Source organism: Macaca fascicularis, chromosome 7 (assembly GCF_037993035.2).
Source record: "Macaca fascicularis isolate 582-1 chromosome 7, T2T-MFA8v1.1".
NCBI lineage: Eukaryota > Metazoa > Chordata > Mammalia > Primates > Cercopithecidae > Macaca > Macaca fascicularis.
In genome coordinates, this window is record NC_088381.1 from 102,322,109 (window position 1) to 102,345,652 (window position 23,544).

Below are 23,544 nucleotides of genomic sequence, written 5' to 3' on the forward strand. Positions count from 1 at the left end.
GTACCACCATGCCCAGTTGATTTTTCTATTTTTAGTAGAGACCGACAGGGTTTCACCATGTTGGCCAGGCTGGTCTCAAACTCCTAAACTCCTGAACTCCTGATCCACCCCCTTGACCTCCCAAAGTGCTGGGATTACAGGCAGGAGCCAAGGCTAGTGGCGTACTCCACACAATTGTAACAGTTACTAAATATTGTTATTCCATCCTGTGGGGTGGAGGTGAATAAAGATACATCTTAGCAAAAACAATACAGACAATTCAGGAAAGAGTTTCCAGTTTAATTACATCAAAGCTACATCCAAAGTAAAAATAATACTCAGAAACAAAAATTGCTTATAATTCCATAACATTTTAATTCTAAAGAGCCTTAACAAAAAGCCCCCCATTTCCAAATGTTCATCAAAAACAGAATGAATCAGTCTCATCAATAAGGGGGGAAAATCAAAGGAAAAAAGAAAAGGAGAGGGTGAGAGATGTAAGAGATGAATGAAGGCTGACAACTATTCTTCTTTATAAAGAGAAACACTGCTTCCTCAGTGTCACTTATGAACAGGCAGGAGGAAAGTAACTGTCCATATTTGCCTTATATACAGTATTGGGTAATTAAATGCCAGTTGGGCTGTTTAGGAATGGCTTGCTAAAACATTGAAAAAATGAAAGACTTCATCCTTGTCATAGACTGCCACTTCAGTGGAACATTCAGTGCACATGACTGGGTGATAGATTTCTTCCACATCTGTCTCTGCCTTCTCGGCAGCATCTTCCTGGTTAGACCTCATCTTCTTATGGCCTCGCCTTTTCTTCCTGTTCTCTGAGGCTTTATATCTTAGAACCTCCTCTTTGTTAATAGAACAATTCATCACAAACATTGCTCTATATTGAGTTTTGTACGATTCATGCCTAAGAGAAAAATGAAATGGAGAATTGGGGTTTATGTTCTATGTTAATAGTTTATCCATTTAGATAAAATTTGAAAACACCAAAAACTTAACTGAAATACCAACCAAAGTAAAGACAGAGGAATAAAGAAGCAAGTTTAAAGAAATTTTAAACAGTTGTTTTAAGAATAATTAAAACTTGTGAACACAGCTCACTGCAGCCTTGAACTCTTAGCCTCAAGTGACCCTCCTGCCTCAGCCTCCCTAGTAGCTGGTATTACAGGCACAAGCCACTGCACCAGGCAGAAGAAACATTTTAGTATATAACAGTATAAAGAAGAAATGTGTGTTGGCCGGGCGCGGTGGCTCAAGCCTGTAATCCCAGCACTTTGGGAGGCCGAGATGGGCGGATCACGAGGTCAGGAGATCGAGACCATCCTGGCTAACACGGTGAAACCCCGTCTCTACTAAGAAATACAAAAAACTAGCCGGGCGAGGTGGCTGGCGCCTGTAGTCCCAGCTACTCGGGAGGCTGAGGCAGGAGAATGGCGTGAACCCGGGAGGCGGAGCTTGCAGTGAGCTGAGATCCGGCCACTACACTCCAGCCTGGGCTACAGAGCGAGACTCCGTCTCAAAAAAAAAAAAAAAAAAAGAAATGTGTCTCTTTCCTTCTGCTTTTTGGACGTAACTTTTATCTCAAGGGAAAAAAAATTTATTTGCTCTTTAAACTTAGAAAAAAGTTGTTGGAAACTTGCCAGGTAATGTGCACTAATCTTTGACTACTGTCTTTTCACATTGTGGTCTGAGACTCTGCCCTCTTCTCATTTTAGATGGCGCCATTGTGATCAACATTTTAGTAAAAGCTACAGGTTTAAAAGCTTAAGGAGCTTCTGACTTTATAATGTCTACTCTTAGCTATTATATATTTGATCAGTCTAACATAGGGGTCCCCAAAGCCCGGGCCACAGACCAGTACCAGCCTGTGGCCTGTTAGGAACTGGGCAGCACAGCAGGAGGTGAGCAGCGGGCAAGCAAGCATTGCCAACTGAGCTCTGCCTCCTGTCAGATCAGCGGCAGCATTGCATTCTTATAAGTGTGAACCCTATCGTGAACTGCGCATGCGAGGGATCTAAGTTGCGTGCTCCTTATGAGAATCTAACTAATGCTTGATGATCCAAGGTAGAACAATTTCATCCAGAAACCATCCCCCGACTTTGTTCACCTCATATATGTAATATTTTCCTACTTATTTTCCCACTTAGTAAGTTTTTTTTTTTGTTTTTTTTTTCCCTTAGACCTCATGTAACAAAAATACCTATCTGGCTAAAAAAGTGAGCTCAAACTGTGCACTCACTAGCTCCAAATATTAACCTTCACCTTCACTACCATCAAAACCACCAGGAAGTAAGAATGTGCAAGTGGGCACTTCTCAGGGAAAAATAATCTAACCTTTCAAAAAATATCTTCAAACATAAATAGTTCTAGTTTCTTGTATTAACTGTAACTGCTTGCATGACTTTATCTGTCTCAGATCTCTAAGAATCCCTTATCACGTTAATATATATTTTTCCCTTTCTCTGTATCCCTTGTGCATCAGAACAAATAATTTTTTCTAAACTTTCTTTTTTTTTTTTTTTTGAGACAGAGTCTCGCTCTGTCGCCCAGGCTGGAGTGCAGTGGCCGGATCTCAGCTCACTGCAAGCTCCGCCTCCCGGGTTCACGCCATTCTCCTGCCTCAGCCTCCCGAGTAGCTGGGACTGCAGGCGCCCGCCACCTCGCCCGGCTAGTTTTTTGTATTTTTTAGTAGAGACGGGGTTTCACGGGGTTAGCCAGGATGGTCTCGATCTCCTGACCTTGTGATCCGCCCGTCTCGGCCTCCCAAAGTGCTAGGATTACAGGCTTGAGCCACCGCGCCCGGCCTCTTTTTTTTTTTTTTTGAGACAAGGTCTCACTCTCTTGCCCAGAGCAAGAGTGCTGCAGTGCAGTGGCACAATCATGACTTACTGCAGCTTCTACCTCACAGGGTCAAGTGAGCCTCCCACTCCAGCTTCTCAATTAGCTAAGACTACAGGAATACACCACCATGTGTGGCTAATTTTTTCTTTTGTGGGGGGGGGGGTCTCCCTATGTTGCCCAAGCTGGTCTCGAACTCCTGGCCTCAAGCGATCCTCCTACCTTAGCCTCCCAAAGTGCTGGGATTACAGGTGTGAGCCACCACGCCCAACCTAAACTATTTTCTTAAAGAACACTCACTGGTGAAAGCCGGGTGCAGTGGCTCACGCCTGTAATCCCAGCACTTTGGGAGGCCGAAGCGGGCGGATCACGAGGTCAGGAATTCAAGACCAGCCTGACCAACATGGTGAAACCCCGTTGCTACTAAAAATACAAAAAGTAGCCAGGCATGATGTCACATGCCTGTAATCCCAGCTACTCAGGAGGCTGAGGCAGGAGAATCGTTTGAACCTGGGAGGTGGAGGTTGCAGTGAGCCGAGATTGCACCACGGCACTCCAGCCTGGGTGACAGAATGAGACTCCAGCTCAAAAAAAAAAAGAACACCCTTAGAAGTCTTAAATCATTTCCCCAAACTTTAAATAAAATTTTCATTAAAAAAAAAATTACTCCATTGTATTAGAACCTTGCATTAATATGGAACGTAATTTTCACCAGGGCCAATTAGATCATGAAGAAACTTTTGAATATAGGAACCCCGTGTTATGGTTTAATTGGAAGAGAGGCAACTTAAGTACAAAGACCTCATCTCATAAACAAAGTCTTTGTTAACTTATATGCAAAATGCTTAAGGCTCATATGTACAGTAAAAAATTGTTACAAATCATCACAAACCTCAAGCCAGGTAATAAGAATAAACCACAAATGGTTACTCATTAGTTCCTAGAACAAATCGACCACCCATATCATTATTTATTTTCAGTTAACTTGATTCAAAAGATGTACTAAGACAGCCACTTATAAGGCTACTAATAGAAGAAAAAAATCATGCCTATAATCCCAGCACTTTGGGAGGCCGAGGTGGACAGATAGCTTGAGACCAGGAGTTTGAAACCAGCCTGGCCAATATGGTGAAACCCCATCTGTACTAAAAATACAAAAATTAATGGAGTATGGTGGCACACGCCTGTAGTCCCAGCTACTTGAGAAGCTGAGGCACGAGAATCGCTTGAACCTGGGCAGCGGAGGTTGCAGTGAGCAGAGACGGTGCCACTGTACTCCAGCCTGGGTGACAGAGTGAGACCCTGTCTCAAAAAAAAAAAAAAAAAAAAAAAGGAACCCCTAATTTACAGGCCAATTGGATAAAAGGCATGGGTAACCTAGGGACCTCCTACTTGCAATGGCATCTGAAGTGGTGGAGGCAGTCTTAATAAGACTGATCTCAACCTGTGGGTTCTGCACTAACTCCAGGTAGTGTCCGAATTATATTGCAGGACACTCCATGTCCACAGAAAATTGAAAATTGTTTGATATGGGGGGGCAGAAGCTCCACACATTTGGTATCAGAAGTGCTGTGAGTAGAGATATAGTTTTTCTTTTAAGGTATTACATCATTGCACAACACATACGCAGTTTCACCGAATCCTTATTAGCACTGTCAAGTGCTTTATTAGCAAAGCTACTTTTTAAATAAAAATTTTTATCGATATATCATAGATGCACATATTTTCAGGGGGTACATGTGATAATTTAACATATTCATATAATTTGTAAAGATCAAATCAGTATAATTGAGAGATCCATCACCTTAAATATTTATTTATTTATTATTTTTTAAGACAGTCTCACTCTTACCCAGACTGGGGTGCAATGTTGTGATCTCAGCTCACTGCAACCTCCACCTCTCAGGTTCAAGTGATTCTCCTGCCTCAGCCTCCTGAATAGCTGGGATTACAGGCACGTGCTACTATGCCCGGTTAATTTTTGTATTTTTAGTAGAGACAGGGTTTCATCATGTTGGCCAGGCTGGTGTTGAATTCCTGACCTCAGGTGATCCGCCCGCCTCAGCCTCCCAAAGTGCTGGGATTACAGGCATGAGCCATCATGCCCAGCCAATATTTATCTTTTCTTTATGCCAGAAACATTTGAATTATTCTCTTCTAGCTATTGTGAAATATACAATAATTTTTTCTACAATAGATTATTTTAAACTATAATTCATCCTGCTGATCAATAGGCACTTAGGTAGATATTTTGGCTATTGTAACTAGTGCTACAATAAACATGAGAGTACAGATATTGCTTTGATATATTGATTTCCTTTCTTTTGGATATATACCCAGTAGCAGAATTGCTGGATCATATGGTAGTTCTATTTTTAGTTTTTTGAGGAACTTCCATAGTTTTCCATAGTGGCTATACTAATTTACATTCCCACCAACAGTGTTCAAGGGTTCCCCTTTCTCTGCATCCTCAACAGCATCCCACATTCCCTGTCTTTTTTATAAAAGCCATTCTAAACAGGGTGAGATATCTCATTGTGATTTTGATTTCCATTTCCATGATGTCCATTTCCATCCATGATTAGTGATGTTGAACATTTTTTCATATACTTGTTGGCCATTTCTATGTCTTCTTTTGAGAAATGTGTATTCCAATATTTTGCTCAATTTTTTTTTTTTTTTTTTTTTTTGAAGTTTGAGTAAAATTGGTATTAGCTCTTTAAGCCATCAGGTACTGGGCTTTTTTCTTTCTTTTTTTTTTTTTTGATAAGGGGCTTTTTACTATGGCTTTGATCTCATTACTCAATATTGGTTTGTTGAGTTTTTCTATTTCTTCATGGTTCAATCTTGGTAGGCTGTATGTGTTCAGGAATTTATTCACTTCTAGGTTTTCTAATTAGTTGGCATATAATTGTTTGTAATGGTGTCTAACGATTCTTTGTATTTCTTTTTTTTTTTTGAGACAGAGTCTCGCTCTGACGCCCAGGCTGGAGTGCACTGGTGCAATCTCGGCTCACTGCAAGCTCCACCTCCCAGGTTCACACCATTCTCCTGCCTCAGTCTCCCACGTAGCTGAGACTATAGGCACCCGCCACCATGCCTGGCTAATTTTTTTGTATTTTTATTAGAGATGGGATTTCACCGTGTTAGCCAGGATGGTCTCAATCTCTGACCTCGTGATCCGCCCACGTTGGCCTCCCAAAGTGCTGGGATTACAGGTGTGCACCACCACACCTGGCCAATTGTATTTCTTTTTCTTTTTAGATGGAGTTTCACTCTTGTCCAAGCTGGTGTGCAATGGTGTGATCTCAGCTCACCACAACCTCTGCCCCCTGGGTTCAAGTGATTCTCCTGCCTCAGCCTCCCAAGTAGCTGGGATTACAGGAATGCACCACCATGCCTGGCTAATTTTGTGTTTTTTAGTAGAGACAGGGTTTCACTATGTTGGTCAGTTTGGTCTCGAACTCCTGACTTCAGGTAATCTGTCCACCTCGGCCTCCCAAAGTGCTGGGATTACAGGCATGAGCCACCGCGCCTAGCCTGATTCCTTGTATTTCTGTGGTCTCAGTTGTTATGCCTTCTCTTCTGTTTCTAATTTATTTGGGCCTTTTCTCTTTTTTTCTTAGTCTAAGAGGTTTGTCAATTGTATCTTTTAAATTTGTCAACTTTTAATTTCATTAATCTGGCTTGTTTGTTTGGGTTTCCTGGGGTCTCAATTTCATTCATTCCTGCCTTGATCTTTTTTTTTTTTTTTTTTTTGAGACAGAGTCTTGCTCTGTCACCCAGGCTGGAGTACAGTGGCCCGATCTCAGCTCACTGCAAGCTCCGCCTCCCGGGTTCACGCCATTCTCCTGCCTCAGCCTCCGGAGTAGCTGGGACTACAGGCGCCCGCCACCTCGCCCGGCTAGTTTTTTGTATTTTTTAGTGGAGACGGGGTTTCACCGTGTTAGCCAGGATGGTCTCGATCTCCTGACCTCGTGATCCACCCGTCTCGGCCTCCCAAAGTGCTGGGATTACAGGCTTGAGCCACCGCGCCCGGCCCTGCCTTGATCTTTATTATTTCTTTCCTTTTATTTATTTATTTATTTATTTATTTATTTTTTTGAGACGGAGTCTCGCTCTGTCGCCCAGGCTGGAGTGCAGTGGCGCGATCTCGGCTCACTGCAAGCTCCGCCTCCCGGGTTCACGCCATTCTCCTGCCTCAGCCTCCCGAGTAGCTGGGACTACAGGCGCCCACAACTGCGCCTGGCTAATTTTTTGTATTTTTAGTAGAGACGGGGTTTCACCGTGGTCTCGATCTGCTGACCTTGTGATCCGCCCGCCTCGGCCTCCCAAAGTGCTGGGATTACAGGCGTGAGCCACCGCGCCCGGCCCCTTTTATTTATTTTTTGAGATGGAGTCCGCTCTGTTGCCCAGGCTGGAGTGCAATGGTGCGATCTTGGCTCACTGCAACCTCTGCCTCCCGGGTTCAAGCGATTCTCCTGCCTCAGCCTCCTGAGTAGCTGGGATTACAGGTGCACGCCACCACACCCAGCTCATTTTTGTATTTTTAGTAGAGACGGGGTTTCACCAGGTTGGTCAGGCTGGTCTCAAACTCCTGACCTCGTGATCCACCTGCTTTAGCCTCCCAAAGTGCTGGGATTACAGGTGTGAGCCACCATGCCCAGCCTCTTTCCCTCTATTAACGTTGGATTTGGTCTGTCCCGCTTTTCTAGTTCTTTGAGGTATATCATTAGATTATTTGGGTGAAACGTTCTGTAAATGTCAGTTGGGCTTCTTTGGTCTACTGTGTAGTTTAACTCTGATGTTTCTTTATGGTTTTCTATCTGGATGATCCGTCCATTACTGAGAGTGGGGTGTTGAAGTCCCCTACTATTATTGTATTGCAATACTAATACTGTATTGTGTCTCTCCCTTCAGATTTTTTTTTTTTTTGAGATGGAGTCTCACTCTGTCACTCAGGCTGCAGTGCAATAGCACAATCTTGGCTCACTGCAACCTCCACCTCCCAGCTTCAAGCGATTCTCCTGCCTCAGCCTCCCGAGTAGCTGGCTTACAGGCACCTGCCATCATGCCCAGCTAATTTTGGCATTTTTTGGACATGGGGTTTCACCATGTTGGCCAGGCTGGTCTTCAACTCCTGACCTCAGGTAATCCTCCCACCTCAGCCTCCCAAAGTGTTGGGATTACAGGCGCGAGCCACTGTGCCCGGCCCCTTTGGATCTATTAATGTTTATGTACCTGGGAGTTCCAATGTTGGCTGCATAGATATTTATACTGTTATATAAATTCCTCTGGCTGAATTGATCCCTTTATATAGTAAACTTCTTTGTTTCCTTTTTACAGTCCTTGATTTATAGTCTGTTTTAAGGACAGCTATTCCTATACTGGTTTCCAGTTGCATGAAATATCTTTTCCCATTCATGTTCAGTCCATGTGTCCTTACAAGTGAAGTAAGTTTCTTCTAGGCAGCATACAGTTGAGTCTTGTTTCTTGATCCATTCAGCCACTGTCTGCCTTTTATTTGGAGAAGTGAGTCCATTCACATTGTGTTATTACTGATAAATAAGGATTTGCTACTGATATGGCTTGGGTTTGTGTCCCTACCCCAATCTCATGTCAAATTGTAATCTCCAACATTGGAGGTAGGACCTGATGGGAGGTGACTAGATCTTGGGGGCAGATTTCCCCTTGTGCTGCTCTTGTGATAGTGAGTACTCACAAGATTTGATTATTTAAAAGTATGTGGCACCGGCCGGGCGCGGTGGCTCACGCCTGTAATCCCAGCACTTTGGGAGGCCGAGGTGGGCGGATCACAAGGTCAGGAGATCGAGACCATCCTGGCCAACACTGTGAAACCCCGTCTCTACTAAAAATGCAAAAAATTAGCCGGGCGAGGCGGCGGGCGCCTGTAGTCCCAGCTACTCGGGAGGCTGAGGCAGGAGAATGGCGTGAACCCGGGAGGCGGAGCTTGCAGTGAGCCGAGATCGCGCCACTGCACTCCAGCCTGGGTGACTAAGCGAGACTCTGTCTCTAAAAAACAAAACAAAACAAAACAAAACAAAACAAAAAAAAGTATGTGGCACCTTCCCTGTCTCTCTTCCTCCTGCTCTGGCCGTGTAAGATATGCCTGCTTCTCCTTTGCCTTCTGCCATCATTAAAAGATTCCTGGCAGCCGGGCGCGGTGGCTCAAGCCTGTAATCCCAGCACTTTGGGAGGCCGAGACGGGCGGATCACAAGGTCAGGAGATCGAGACCAGCCTGGCTAATATGATGAAACCCCGTCTCTACTAAAAAATACAAAAAACTAGCCGGGTGAGGTGGCGGGCGCCTGTAGTCCCAGCTACTCGGGAGGCTGAGGCAGGAGAATGGCGTAAACCCGGGAGGCGGAGCTTGCAGTGAGCTGAGATGCGGCCACTGCACTCCAGCCTGGGCGACAGAGCGAGACTCCGTCTCAAAAAAAAAAAAAAAAAAAGATTCCTGGCCAGGCGTGCTGGCTCACACCTATAATCCCAGCACTTTGGGAGGTCAAGGCAGGTGGATCACCTGAGGTCAGGAGTTCAAGACCAGCCTGACCAATATGGTGAAACCCCATCTCTACTAAAAATACAAAAATTAGCCAGGAGTGGTGGCGTGTGCCTGTAGTCCCAACTACTTGGGAGGCTGAGACAGGAGAATTGCGTGAACCTGGGTGGTGGAGGTTGCAGTGAGCCAAGATTGTGCCACTGCACTGCACTCCAGTCTGAGTAACAAGCAAGACTCCCTCTCAAAAAAAAAAAAAAAAAAAAAAAAAAAAAAAAAAAAAAAAAAAAATTTCCTGAGGCCTCCTCAGCCATGCTTCCTATACAGCCTGTGAAACTGTGAGCCAATTAAACCTCTTTCTTTGTAAATTATCCAGTCTCGGTTATTTCCTTATAGCAGTGCAAGAGCAGACTAATACAACTACTGGCATTTTGCTACTTATTTTCTGGTTGTTTTGTAACTCTTCCCTTCCTTACTGTCTTCCTTTGTGATTAAGTGATTTTCTCTGGTAGTATGTTTTAATCCATTGCTTTTTGAGTTTGGTGAATCTATTATAGGTTTTTGCATTATGGTTATCATAAAGCTCACAAAAAAAATCTTACAGATATAACAAGTTTCTTTTCTTTTCTTTTTTCTTTTTAATGTTGAAACAGAGTTTCACCCTTGTTGCCCAGGCTGAAGTGCAGTGGCGCAATCTTGGCTCACTGCAACCTCCACCTCCCTGGTTCAAGTGATTCTCCTACCTCAGACTGCTGAGTAGCTGGGATTACAGGTGTCTGCCACCATGCCCAGCTAATTTTTTATATTTTTAGTAGAGATGGGGTTTTACCGTGTTGGCCAGGCTGGTCTCAAACTTCTGACCGCAGGTGATTCACCTGCCTCAGCCTCCCAACGTGCTGGGATTACAGGCATGAGCCACCATGCCTGGCCCAGTTCTTTCTTTTCTCTATTTTTTTCTTTTTTTTTTTGAGAGAGGGTCTCACTCTGTCACTCACGCTGGAGTGAAGTGGCGTGATCTTGGCTCACGGCGACCTCCACCTCCTTGGTTCAAGCAATTGTCCTGCCTCAGCCTCCCCAGTAGCTGGGATTACAGGCACGTGCCACCACACTCAGCTAATTTTTGTATTTTTAGTAGAGACGGAGTTTCACCATGTTGGCCAGGCTGGTCTTGAACTCCTGACCTCAGGTGATCCACCCGCCCCTGTCTCCCAAAGTGCTAGGATTACAGGCGTGAGCCACCATGCCCAGTCCTTTATTTCTGAGACAGGGTCTCACTCTGTCTGCCAGGCTGGAATGCAGTGGTGCAATCTCAGCTCACCGCAACCTGTGCCTCTCAGGTTCAAACAATTCTCGTGCCACAGCCTCCCAAATAGCCGGGATTATAGGCAAATCCCACCACGCTCAGCTAATTGTTAAATATTTTTAGTAGAGAGGGGTTTCATCATGTTGGCCAGGCTTGTCTCAAACTCCTGGCCTCAAGTGATGCACCCGCTTCAGCCTCCCAAAGCGTTTGGATTACAGGCATGAGCCACCACACCCAGCCTGGCATTTTTTTTTTTTTTCATTCTACTCCCTCCTGATCTGTATAGTTTCCATTGAGAAGTCTGTTGCCAGATGAACTGTAGCTATTTTATGTTATTTGCTTCATTTCTCTTGCTCCTTTCAAGATCCTCTCTTTGTCCATAACCTTTGGACAGTTTTATTATTTTATTGTTATATGCCTGGGGGTGGTTTTATTTGGGTCAAATGTGTTTGGTGTTCTCTGGCCATAAATATCTTCTTCTTAAGTTTTGGGACATTTTCTGCTATTATTATTATAATTATTATTTTTGAGACCAAGTTTTGCTCTTGTTGCCCAGGCTGTAGTGCAATGGTGTGATCTCAGCTCACTGCAACCTCTGACTCCTGGGTTCAAGCGATTCTCCTGCCACAGCCTCCCAAGTACCTTGGATTACAGGCATGCACCACCCCGCCCAGCTAATTTGTTTACATTTTTAGTAGAGACAGGGTTTTACCATGTTGGCCAGGCTGGTCTTGAACTGCTGACCTCAGGTGATCACTCACCTCCGCTTCCCAGAGTGCTGGGATTACAAGTGTCAGCCACCATTCCCAGCTACTGCTATTATTTTTTTGAATAAGCTTTCTACCCCTTGCTTTTGCTCTACTCCCTCTTGAGTACCAATTCTTAGATTTAATCTTTTGAGGTAATATTTTATATCTTGTAGGAGATCTTCATTCCTTTTCTTTCTCCTCTGTGCATTTTCAAACAGTGTATCTTTAAGCTCACTGATTCTTTCTTTTGTTGATCCTTTCTGCTATTGAGAGCCTCTAATGAATTTTTTAGTTCAGCAAATGTATTTCTCAGAGTTCCCAGATTTCTTTTTTTCTTCTTGAGATGGAGTCTCGCTCCATCGCCCAGGCTGGAGTGCAGTGGCATGATCTCGGCTCACTGCAACCTCTGCCTCCCGGGTTCAAGCGATTCTCCTGCCTCAGTCTCCCAAGTAGCTGGGATGATAGGCGCTTGCCACCATGCCCAGCTAATTTTTTTTATTTTTAGCAGAGAGGGGGTTTCATCGTGTTAGCCAGAATGGTCTCAATCTTCTGACCTCGTGATTGGCCCGCCTCAGTCTCCCAAAGTGCTGGGATTACAGGCATGAGCCCCTGCGCCCGTCCGAGTTCCCAGATTTCTGTTGTATTTTATTTTGTTCTTCTTTTAGAGACAGAGTCTGACTCTGCCACCCATTCTGGAATATAGTGGCACAATCATGACTCACTGCAGCCTCGACTTCCTGGGCTCAAGTGATCTTCCCACCTCAGCCTCCAAAGTAGCTGGGTCTGTAAGCGTATGCCAACACACCAACTAAGTTTTTTCATTTTCTGTAGAGACAGAGTCTTACTATGTTGCCCAGACTGGTCTCAAAACTCCTGGCCTCAAGCCATCTTCCTACCTTGGCCTCCCAAAGTACTGGGATTACAGATATGAGCCACTGTGCCCATAATTTCTTAATTATTTTGATCTCTTTGTTAAATTTCTCTGATAAATTTCTGAATTGTCTGGGCTGTCTTGGAGAATTTTCTTAAAACTGCTATTTTGAATTCTTGGTCAGAGAGTTCACACATCATAGTATTGTTGGGGTCAGTCACTGATTCCTTGTTTTATCCATTTGAAGAGGTCATGGTTCCATTTGCTACTGTGTCTTGTGGATGTAAATGTATGTCTTTGTATTGAAGGATTATTTATTCCAGTCTTCTCTGCTTGGCTTTTTTTGGTTATTAGTTATGTTTACCTAGAGATACTTTGTAATTTGCAATTTGCATGTTGATATTCTTTCTTCTTTCTTCCCACTATGTCACTGCTTCCTTTTTGGCACTAGATGGCACTTTAAGCCACAGTTCTAGTAAACACTGAGAGTGCTGCCTGTTCCAAATGAAGCCGTGGGTGGGTCCCAAAGAGGACAGGGATATCCTAGTAGGATGGGAATGCTGGCTAAGGGTTCACACTTGGGACCTGGCTTTGTCTCTGCCTATATCCTTCTTTGTCTCTGGCTATCCTCAGTGATATTTTTTCCTTCAGCCACTCTCAGTGCTTCCTATGGGTTGAGGCAGGGACAAATCTCTTACTAGAGAACTCAAAAAGGTAAAGAAGCTGGTTGTACACTTCAATCTCACTTTTTCTAATGTAAAAATCTTGAGCTCAGGGGAATTTTTCTGCTCACTTGGTGCCAGGCAGATTGTGGAGAATGATAAGCAGATATGGAAGAACAATTCTCTTACTGTCTGCTTTAAGTTTTTTTCACTTCTCCGTGGCCCTAGAAACTGTCTCCTCCTTATACTGCGATCTGGGATACTGGTGGTGATAGCTTCAGTGCTGTATATTTGGTTTTGGTATTCTGCAGGTGGAAGGAAAGCCAGTTTGCTTCTATGCTGCTATTTTGCACTAGAAAAGAACCTTTTTTTTTTTTTTTTTAGAGATGGGGATCTCACCTTTGTTTTGTTGCCCAGGCTGGAGTGCAATGGTCATAGCCCACTGCAGTCTTGAATTCCTGAGCTCAAGCCATCCTCTCACCTCAGCCTATCGAGTAGCTGGGTCTATAGGCATACATCACTATACTAAGCTAATTTTTTTTATTTTTTATTTTTTGTAGAGATGAGGTATCACTATGTTGCCTAGGCTGGTCTCAAACTCCTGGGCTCAAGTGATCGCGTCAGCCTCCCATAGTACTGGGATTACAGGCATGAGTCACTGTGCCCAGCTTTAAAAGTATAAAAGCTACTTTTAATAGAACTATATATAACCAAAATTAATTGTATAAAGATTAATCACACAGCACCAAGAATATAAGTACAGAACCTTATCAGAATTCCTGAGTACCCATCTGTTTCTGGGGTGGGCGCAGTGGCTCACGCCTGTAATTCCAACCCTTTGGGAGACCAAGGTGGGCAGATCACTTGAAGTCAGGAGTTCGAGACTAACCTGGCCAACACGGTGTGACCCTGTCTCTACTAAAAATACAAAAATAAGGCTGGCTGTGGTAGCTCACACCTAAGTAATCCCAGCACTTTGGGAGGCCAAGGCGGGTGGATCACAAGGTCAGGAGTTCAAGATCAGTCTGGCCAAGATGGTGAAACCCTGTCTGTACTAAAACTACAAAAATTAGCCGGGTGTAGTGGCAGGCGCCTGTAATCCCAGCTACTTGGGAGGCTGAGGCAGGAGAATCACTTGAACCTGGGCGGCAGAGGTTACAGTGAACCGAGATTGCACCACTGCACTCCAGCCTGGGCGACAGAGTGAGACTCCATCTCAAAAAAACAAAACAAAACAAAATATATATATAGATCTAGATCTAGATCTACATATATAGATAGATCTAAATCTAGATATACACACACACAAAAACTAGCCAGGCATGGTGGTGGCCACCTGTAATCCCAGCTACCTGGGAGGCTGAGGCAGGAGACTCGCTTGAACCCACGGGGCGGAGGCTGCAGTGAAGCGAGATTGTGCCACTGCACTCAGGCCTGGGCAACAGAGCGAGACTCTGTCTTCAAAAAAAAAAAGTCTGTTTCTGATTTAAACAAAATGTGTGTGTGTGTGTGTCCTTCATCCATTACCTTTGACAATCAAGGCAAAGTGTGGTCATGCAGGCAGGACAATTCAAGACAGCATCACTATTTGGAACAGGCTGTTGTTGACATGACCTCTGTAGTCCCAAACCATGGTAACTAGAACAGAAGAAGAAAGTGGGGAGAAAAACATATTAAAACCAGATCTTGGTTTCTAGTGTCATTTTCCAATAAAAAGAACTAGTACTCTTCAAAGAAATGGCTAATTCTAGGAATGAGGAACACAAGATGAACCAGGAGCATCTTTTAGTGCCAGAAAAGACGTTCAAGAAAACAAAAACAAAACAGTGAGGTGGTTATGACAAAGGGAAACAGGAGCCAACTGAACGAGTCACCAACTGCCAAAGCTGAAACAAACTGAGCAACAAAATAAAGCAGTATTGGAATACAACCCAAAGTATAAAATAAATACCCACGAGTCCATGCTAATATAAATGTACTGAATAGATAAATAAATGGGGGAGAACAGACAAATCCCTACACAGAATTCTAAATAATCTATAAAGATGCTCTTCCCTCACATTGGTGGAGTATAACTCCCTAGTCCTTAAGTCTGGGTTGGACACAGTGACTTCCTTCCAAAGAGTACAGTAAGGTAAGGCAGGTAAAGACTAACTTTACAGTAGAGAACATTAACGCTGGTCAACAAGGTGATAAGGTCAACATCAACACACAAAACTCAGGTTGGTAGTATGTACTCTTGATACAACGTGATGAAAATGGCTCTCTACTTCTATGTTCTCACTCATAAAAACCCATAATCCCATCCTAATTATGAGAGAAAACAACAGACAAATTCCAACAGAGGGGCCTCCTACACATACCTGATTAGTGCTCCTCAAAGTAATTAAGGGCACTGAAAACAAGGAAAGTCTAAGAAACTGACATAGTCAAGAAGAGCCTAGGGAGGCATGATAACTAAAAGTAATGTACTATCCTACATGGGATCCTCAAACAGAAAAAGAACAGTACATAAAAACTAAGGAAATTTTTTAAAATTATGAACCTTGATTAATAATAATGTATCAAGGCTGGGAGTGGTGGCTCACGCCTGTAATCCCAGCACTTTGGGAGGCCGAGGTGGGTGGATCACGAGGTCAAGAGATTGAGACCATCCTGGCCAACACAGTGAAACCCCGTCTCTACTAAAAATACAAAAATTAACTGGGCGTGGTGGCGGGTGCCTAGAATCCCAGCTACTTGGGAGGCTGAGGCAGAGAACTGCTTGAACCCGGGAGGTGGAGGTCGCAGTGAGCCGAAATTTTGACACTGCACTCCAGCCTGGGTGACAGAGCGAGACTCCATCCCAAAAAAACAAAAACAAAAATAAGCATAGAGCCATGCTGGAATTACACCTGTAATCCCAGGCCAAGGTGGGCAGACCACTTGAGCCTATGAGTTTGAGACCAGCCTGAGCAACATGGTGAAACCCTGTCTCTATAAGAAAATTTAAAAAATAAAATGAAAATAAAAATAAATAAGCATAAACTGGGCATGGTGGCTCACACCTGTAATCCCAGCACTTAAGGAGGCCAAGGCAGGAGGGGATTGCTTGAGCCCAGGAGTTTAAGATCAATCAGCCTAGGCAACATAGCAAGACCTCGTGTCTATTAAAAATTAAATTAGAAACAAAAAAAACAAACATGCACTCAGGACACTGAGGCAGGGGGATCATTTGAGCCCAGGAGTTCAGGGCTGCATTGAGGTATGATAGCATCACTGCACTACGGTCTGGGCAACAGAGCAAGACCCTGTCTTTAAATTAAAAAAAAGAAGACTGGGTGCAGTGGCTCACGCCTGTAATCCCAAAACTTTGGGAGGCCGAGGTGGGCGGATCATCTGAGGTCAGGAGTTTGAGACAAGCCTGACCAACATGGATAAACCCCATCTCTACTAAAAATACAAAATTAGCCAGGCGCAGTGGCACATGCCTGTAATCCCAGCTACTCAGGAGGCTGAGACAGAAGAATCGCTTGAACCTGGGAGGAGGAGGTTGCAGTGAGCTGAGCTCACATTTGCACTCCAGCCTGGGCAACAAGAGCAAAAGTCCATCTCAAAAAAAAAAAAAAAAAAAAAGGCCTGGCACAATGGCTCACACCTGTAATGCCAGCACAGGAGGTGAAGACAGGAGGATCACCTGGGGCCAGGAATTCAAGATCACGTTGGGCAATATGGCTAGACCTCGCCACTAAAAAAAAAATTTTTTTTTTTTTTTTTTTTTTGAGACGGAGTCTCGCTGTGTCTCCCAGGCTGGGGTGCAGTGGCGTGATCTCGGCTCACTGCAAGCTCCGCCTCCCGGGTTCACGCCATTCTCCCGCCTCAGCCTCCCAAGTAGCTGAGACTACAGGCGCCCGCCACCACGCCCGGCTAGTTTTTTGTATTTTTAGTAGAGACGGGGTTTCACCATGTTAGCCAGGATAGTCTCAATCTCCTGACCTCGTGATCCGCCCGTCTCGGCCTCCCAAAGTGCTGGGATTACAGGCTTGAGCCACCGCACCCGGCCAATTGTTCACTTTTAAAGTGGGCAATGTTGTTATGTGAATTTCATCTCAAAAAAAAAAATTTTAACTGCTCCTTGCAGAGCAGGGATACCCCATAAGCAGTGTACCTAGAGTAGCTTCATCTTAATTTTTTTTTTTTTTTTTTTTCCAGACAGTCTCACTCAGTCAACCAGGCTGGAGTACAGTGGTACAATATCGGCTCACTGCAACCTCTACCTCCTGGGATCAAGCAATTCTTGTGCCTCCAGAGTAGCTGTGATTACAGGCGCACACCACCACACCCAGCTAACTTTTGTATTTTTAGTAGAGACAGGGTTTTGCCATGTTGGCCAAGCTGGTCTTGAACTCCTGACTTCAAGTGATCCACCCGCCTTGGCCTCCCAAAGTGCCGGGATTATAGGCTTGAGCCATCATGCCCAGCCTCATCTCAATTTTTAAAAATCAAATTTGTAAGTAGTTAAAAAGAACAATTTGCTAAATCCACTCTTCATCCACAAAAGCTTTTTATTATTTGAGACAGCGTCTCACTCTGTCGTCCAGGCCGGAGTGGAGTGGCGTGATCTCGGCTCACTGCAACCTCCACCTCCCAGGATCGAGCGATTCTCCCCCCTCAGCCTCCTGAGTAGCTGGAATTACAGGTGTGCACCACCATTGCCCCACTAATTTTTGTATTTTTAGTAGAGACAGGGTTTCACCATGTTCACCAGGCTGGTCTCAAACTCCCGACCTCAGGTGATCCACCTGCCTCAGCCTCCCAAAGTGGCTGGGATTACAGGCATAAGCCACTACCCTGGCTCATCCACATAAACTCTTAATCTCAAAGTAATTTAAAACGACATCTGAAAAAAAAAAGTCAGTTTTTCTTGAAGGAAAGATTGACTAACACAGCCTGAATTCAACGAGTTTTTTTAAAAAATAAAACAATTGTCGGGCCAGGTGCAGGGGCTCACGCCTATAATCCCAGCACTTTGGGAAGCCGAGGTGGGTGAATCACGAGGTCAGGGGTTTGAGACCAGCTTGGCCAACATGGTGAAACCCTGTCTCTACTAAAAATACAATAAATTAGCTGGGCGCGGTGGCGGGCGCCTGTAATCCCAACTACTCGGGAGGCTGAGGCAGGAAAATCTCTTGAACCCGGGAGACAGAGGTTGCAGTGAGTCGAGATCGCGCCACCACACTCCAGCCCAGGTGACAGTGCAAGACTCCGTCTCAAAAAATAATAATAATAAAATAAAATATAAAATTTAAAATTTAAAAATAAATTGTCTCACTAAAATTTGCTGGTTATTTTCAAAATAAACTATTGAGCAGTTTTTTCCTCAAACTTTTTTGTTTGTGTGTGTGTATGTGTTTGTGTAAACATATACACATATATTCAAAATGTGAATGTAGTAAAAATCATCTTTCAATCATTTTTTCCTAAAGATTCTAAACATTAAGTTCTTACCCCCTTCTCTGTGCATCAACCCAGGCCTGATCTCTGTTATCTTTTTCAGGATCATACAGTAATTCGTCATTTGTTGGAATCTTGTGTTGTTTCTTCTTTTTTTTCTTGGTCACCTGTACTAATTTTGAAAATGTTAGGATATGGCTAAGAATCATGTGTCAAGTTCACACTTCTTTAAATGAATAGTCTCATTTCCCAAGCTACACATTTATTTTTATTTTCCCTAAAAAGTTTTAAAAGGGACGGACGCAGTGGCTCACACCTATAATCCTAGCACTTTGGGAGGCCAAGGTGGGTGCATCACCTGACGTCATGAGTTCGAGACCAGCCTGGACAACATAGCAAAACCCTGTCTCTACTAAAAGTACAAAATTAGGGCCAGGGGCGGTGGCTCACGCCTGTAATCCCAGCACTTTGGGACACCAAGGCGGGCAGATCACCTGAGGTCAGGAGTCTGAGACCAGCCTGGCCAACATGGTGAAACCTGTCTCTACTAAAAATACAAAAATTAGCTGGGTATGGTAGCGGGCACCTGTAATCCCAGCTACTTGGAGGCCTGAAGCAGAAAAATTGCTTGAACCCAGGAGGCAGAGGTTGCAGTGAGCCGAGATCATGCCACTGCACTTCAGCCTGGGTGACAAGAGCGAGACTCTGTCTCAACAAAAAAGAAAAAAAATAAAATAAAATATAAAATTAGCCAGGCCTGGTGGCAGGCACCTATAATCCTAGCTACTTGGGAGGCTGACACAGGAGAATCGCTTGAATCTGGGTAGGGGGTCAGAGGTTGCAGTGAGCTGAAATCGTGCCACTTCACTCCAACCTCTGCAAAAGAGCGAAAACTCTGTCTCCAAAAAAAACAAGTTAAAAAAGGCCAGAGGCCAGGCGCAGTGCCTCATGCCTGTAATCCCAGCACTATGGGAGGCCAAGGGGGGAAGATCAACTGAGGTTGGGAGTTTGAGACCAGCCTGACCAACATGAAGAAACCCTGTCTCTACTAAAACTACAAAATTAGCCGGGCATGGTGGAGCATGCCTGTAATCCCAGCTACTCAGGAGGCTGAGGCAGGAGAATCACTTGAACTCAGGAGGTGGAGGTTGCGGTAAGCCGAGATTGTGCCATTGCACTCCAGCCTGGGCAACAAAAACGAAACTCTGTCTCAAAAAAAAAAAGTTAAAAAAACCCTTCATCTAAACAAGTGCTTGTCCAGGTGGGGTGCGGTAGTTCACACCTATAATTCTAGAGCTTTGAGGGGCTGAGACAAGAGGATCACTTGAGGCCAGGAGTTCAAAACCAGCCTGGCCAGCATAATGAGACCCCATCTCTACACAAATAAAAATTAAAAATTAGCCAGGCACACCTGTAGTCCTAGCACACCTGTAGTCCTAGCTACTAGGGAAGCTGAACTGGGAGGACGGCTTGAGCCTAGGAGTCTGAGGATGTAGTAAGCTATAATTGCACCACTGCACTGCTGGAGCCTCGGTGACAGAGTGAGACCTATCTCTAAAAAAGTAAAAAATTCAACAAAAATGTAAAAAATAAAGTTCTTCTCCAACTAATAAGGCAATAAAATGACAAAGGAGGCAAAAATTGTTTATTTACCCAAAACTGGTATTTCAAGGACTAAGTTCAAACAATGAGAATTCAGAAACTCAAAAGAGCCACTCAAAACAAGCCAAGAATATAAATTATTTTTGATGTATGAATTCTCCACGCATTCTCACATATAAAATGCTACTAAAATTAGAACAAAAATATTTCAAAAGTAAATTGAAAAAAAAAAAAACACAGTATGAGGTCCGACACAGTGGCTCACATCTGTAATCCCAGCATTTTGGGAGGATCGCTTGAAGCCAGGAATTCGACACCAGCCTAAGTAACAAAGCAAGACCCCATCTCTACAAAAAAAAAAAAAAAAAAAAAAACACACTATGGCCATCTACATACACTAGACTTTTTGAATATATTCTAGCAGGCAGGGAGTGCTGGCTCATGCCTGTAATCCCAGCACTTTGGGAGGCCAAAGTGGGCAGACAACCTGAGATCAGGAGTTTCAAACCACCATGGCCAACATGGCGAAACCCTGTCTCTTCTAAAAATACAAAAAGTAACCAGGTACAGTAGTGTGCGCCTGTAGTCCCAACTACCAGGGAGGCTGAGGCACCAGAATCGCTTGAACCCAGGAGGCAGAGGCTATAGTGAGCGAAGACTGTGTCACCGCACTCCAGCCTGGGTGACAGAGTGGCACTCTGCCTAAAAAATAAATAAACAAGGCTGGGCGCGGTTGGCTCACGCCTATAATCCCAGCACTTCGGAGGCCGAGGCGGGCAGATCACAAGGTCAGGAGATCGAGACCATTCTGGCTAACATGATGAAACCCCGTCTCTACTAAATATACAAAAAAATTAGCCGGTCGTGGTGGCGGGCGCCTGTAGTCCCAGCTACACGGGAGGCTGAGGCAGGAGAATGGCATGAACCTGGGAGGAGGAGCTTGCAGTGAGCTGAGATCACACCACTGCACTTCAGCCTGGGTGACAGAGCGAGACTCAATCTCAAAATAAATAAATAAATAAATAAATAAATAAATAAACAAACAAACACGTACATTCTAGCAGGTCAATATTTAAGTAATAATGCATAAAAGTATAATATTGTTGTTTACCACAGAAATTTGTTACTCGAATATTTCAGTGTAATTACTGAAATAATTAGTTTTAGCTCTTGTTATGTTCAACTTTGCTTAAATTTTATAAAAATTCAATTTTGAAGAACACAGAGGCTGATTAAAAAGCAACGCATTAAGAAAAATTCTGCAAGAGGAGGCCAGGCATGGTGGCTCACACCAGTTATTCCAGCACTTTGGGAGGCTAAGGCAGGTGGATCACCTGAGGTCAGGAGTTTGAGACCAGCCTGGCTAACATGGTGAAACCCCGTTTCTCCTAAAAATACAAAAAATTAGCCGGGCGTGGTGGCAGGAGGCTGTAATCCCAGCTACTCGGGAGGCTGAGACAGGAAAATTGCTTGAACCCAAGAGGCAGAGGTTGCAGTGAACCAAGATGGTGCCATTGCACTCCAGCTTGGGCAACAAGACCAAAACTCCGTCTCAAAAAAAAAAAATAAAAGTTGGGAGTCCAAGGCAGGTGGATCACGAGGTCAGGAGATCCAGGCCATCCTGGCTAACACAGTGAAACCCCATCTCTGATAAAAGTACAAAAAATTAGCTGGGAGTGGTGGCAGGTGCCTGTAGTCCCAGCTACTCGGGAGGCTGAGGCAGGAGAATGGCGTGAACCCCAGAGGCAGAGCTTGCAGTGAGCTGAGATAGGGCCACTGCACTTCAGCCTGGGTGACAGTGCAAGACTCCGTTTCAAAAAAAAAAAAAAATGGCTGGGCGCGGTGGCTCAAGCCTGTAATCCTAGTACTTTGGGAGGCCGAGACGGGCGGATCACAAGGTCAGCAGATCGAGACCATCCTGGTTAACACGGTGAAACCCTGTCTCTACTAAAAAATACAAAAAACTAGCCGGGCGAGGTGGCAGGCGCCTGTAGTCCCAGCTACTCGGGAGGCTGAGCCAGGAGAATGGCGTAAACCCGGGAAGCGGAGCTTGCAGTGAGCTGAGATCTGGCCACTGCACTCCAGCCTGGGCGACAGAGCTAGACTCCGTCTCAAAAAAAAAAAAAAAAAAAAAAAATCTGCAGGAGGATGAAAACATAGAAACTATTTGCAGGCATGAAAACAAATACTGCTGCTATAGGGAACCTAAAGGAAGAGGGGGCAAGAGCCCCGAGGAGGGGAGGTATTGAGTTGGGACACACTCTCTCTTACTTCCTAGGTACACCCAAGTAGCACCACTGTTGGTGCCATGTCCTCACATGCTTGCATCCCCAGCTTTTTTTTTTTTTTTTGAGACGGAGTCTTGCTCTGTTGCCCAGGCTGGAGTGCAGTGGTGCAATCTCAGCTCACTACAACCTCTACCTCCCTGGTTCAAGCAATTCCTGTCTCATCCTCCCAAGTAGCCAGGATTACAGGTGCACGCCACCAAGCCCAGCTAATTTTTTTGTATTTTTAGTAGAGATGGGGTTTCACCATGTTGACCAGACTGGTCTCAAAGTCCTGACCTCAGGCAATCTGCCTACATCTGCCTCCCAAAGTGCTGGGATTACAAGCATTAAGCCACCATGCCTGGCCCCCAGTTTTTCTTATTAATCAATCCTGCTTTTGTTTTCACATAAACGGCATCCAATTTACTTTTTTTTTTTTTTTTTTTTTGAGACAGTATCACTCTGTTGCCCAAGCTGGAGTGCAGTGGTGCAATCTCGGCTCACTGCAACCTCTGCCTCCCGGGTTCAAGTGATTCTCCCGCCTCAGCCTCCCAAGTAGCTAGGACTACAGGCGTGCACCACCATGCCCGGCTTATTTTTGTATTTTTAGTACAGACAGGGTTTTACCAAGTTGGCCAGGCTGGTCTTAAACTCCCAACCTCAGGTGATCTGCCTGCATCAGCCTCCCAAAGTGCTGCAATTACAGGCGTGAACCACCATGCCCAGCCGTAATTTCTTAAAAGACCAAACTCAGAGGGAAATCCTTACATCCAATAATTGTTAGGTAAACCCTTTTTTATAAAATATAACTGCTTAACCTGGTAAATAGGCTACTTACCTGCTTTGTCTTCATCCTCAGAATCAGAATCAAAATATATATCATCGTAGTACCTTGTAGGAGCTGTGGCAACTTTTCCATTTCCTGAGGAAGATCCTATTCAAACCAGAAGTAAAGTTTACAGACTAAATCATACATAATTCACAAGGTGAAAAACTCCATATATTCTTCCATCACCTCAAAGCAATATCAACTCATTCACAATCTCATTTGATGGTGAAATATTTTCACATCAGTGACTTACTCGATGTCTATGCCCTATACAGTTACAGAGAACTGGCCCTCCTTAAAATGTTCCAAATCTTCAGAAAATTCTTCTCTCTCCCTTCCTACAAATCTCATTAAATAAAATAGCCATATTTTCAGGCTACCAGCACACATATCTCTACCTTTCAGTCATGCAATATACTATGCAGAACATAGAACAAACATTTTGTTCTAAGAAACATTAGGAGAAAAAGGGTAA

The 23,544-nt window shown here is 44.3% G+C and overlaps 1 protein-coding gene across 3 annotated transcripts in view; it reads right to left on the bottom strand.

The window, feature by feature from the left end:
- Positions 1-258: 258 nt before the first annotated feature.
- EAPP (E2F associated phosphoprotein) overlaps positions 259-23,544 on the bottom strand; it is a 30,003-nt gene continuing 6,717 nt past the window's right edge. For 2 of the 3 annotated variants that reach the window (XM_045396279.2, XM_073997222.1), the window contains exons 3-6: positions 23,079-23,174; positions 18,426-18,543; positions 14,466-14,576; positions 259-901 (exon numbers count right to left, since the gene is read on the bottom strand). In XM_045396279.2, coding sequence (XP_045252214.1) covers positions 625-901; positions 14,466-14,576; positions 18,426-18,543; positions 23,079-23,174 — 602 coding nt within the window. In that variant the 3' untranslated portion in view covers positions 259-624. The remainder of the gene's footprint in view (positions 902-14,465; positions 14,577-18,425; positions 18,544-23,078; positions 23,175-23,544) is intronic. The other variant, XM_045396280.2, reaches the window with a different exon arrangement.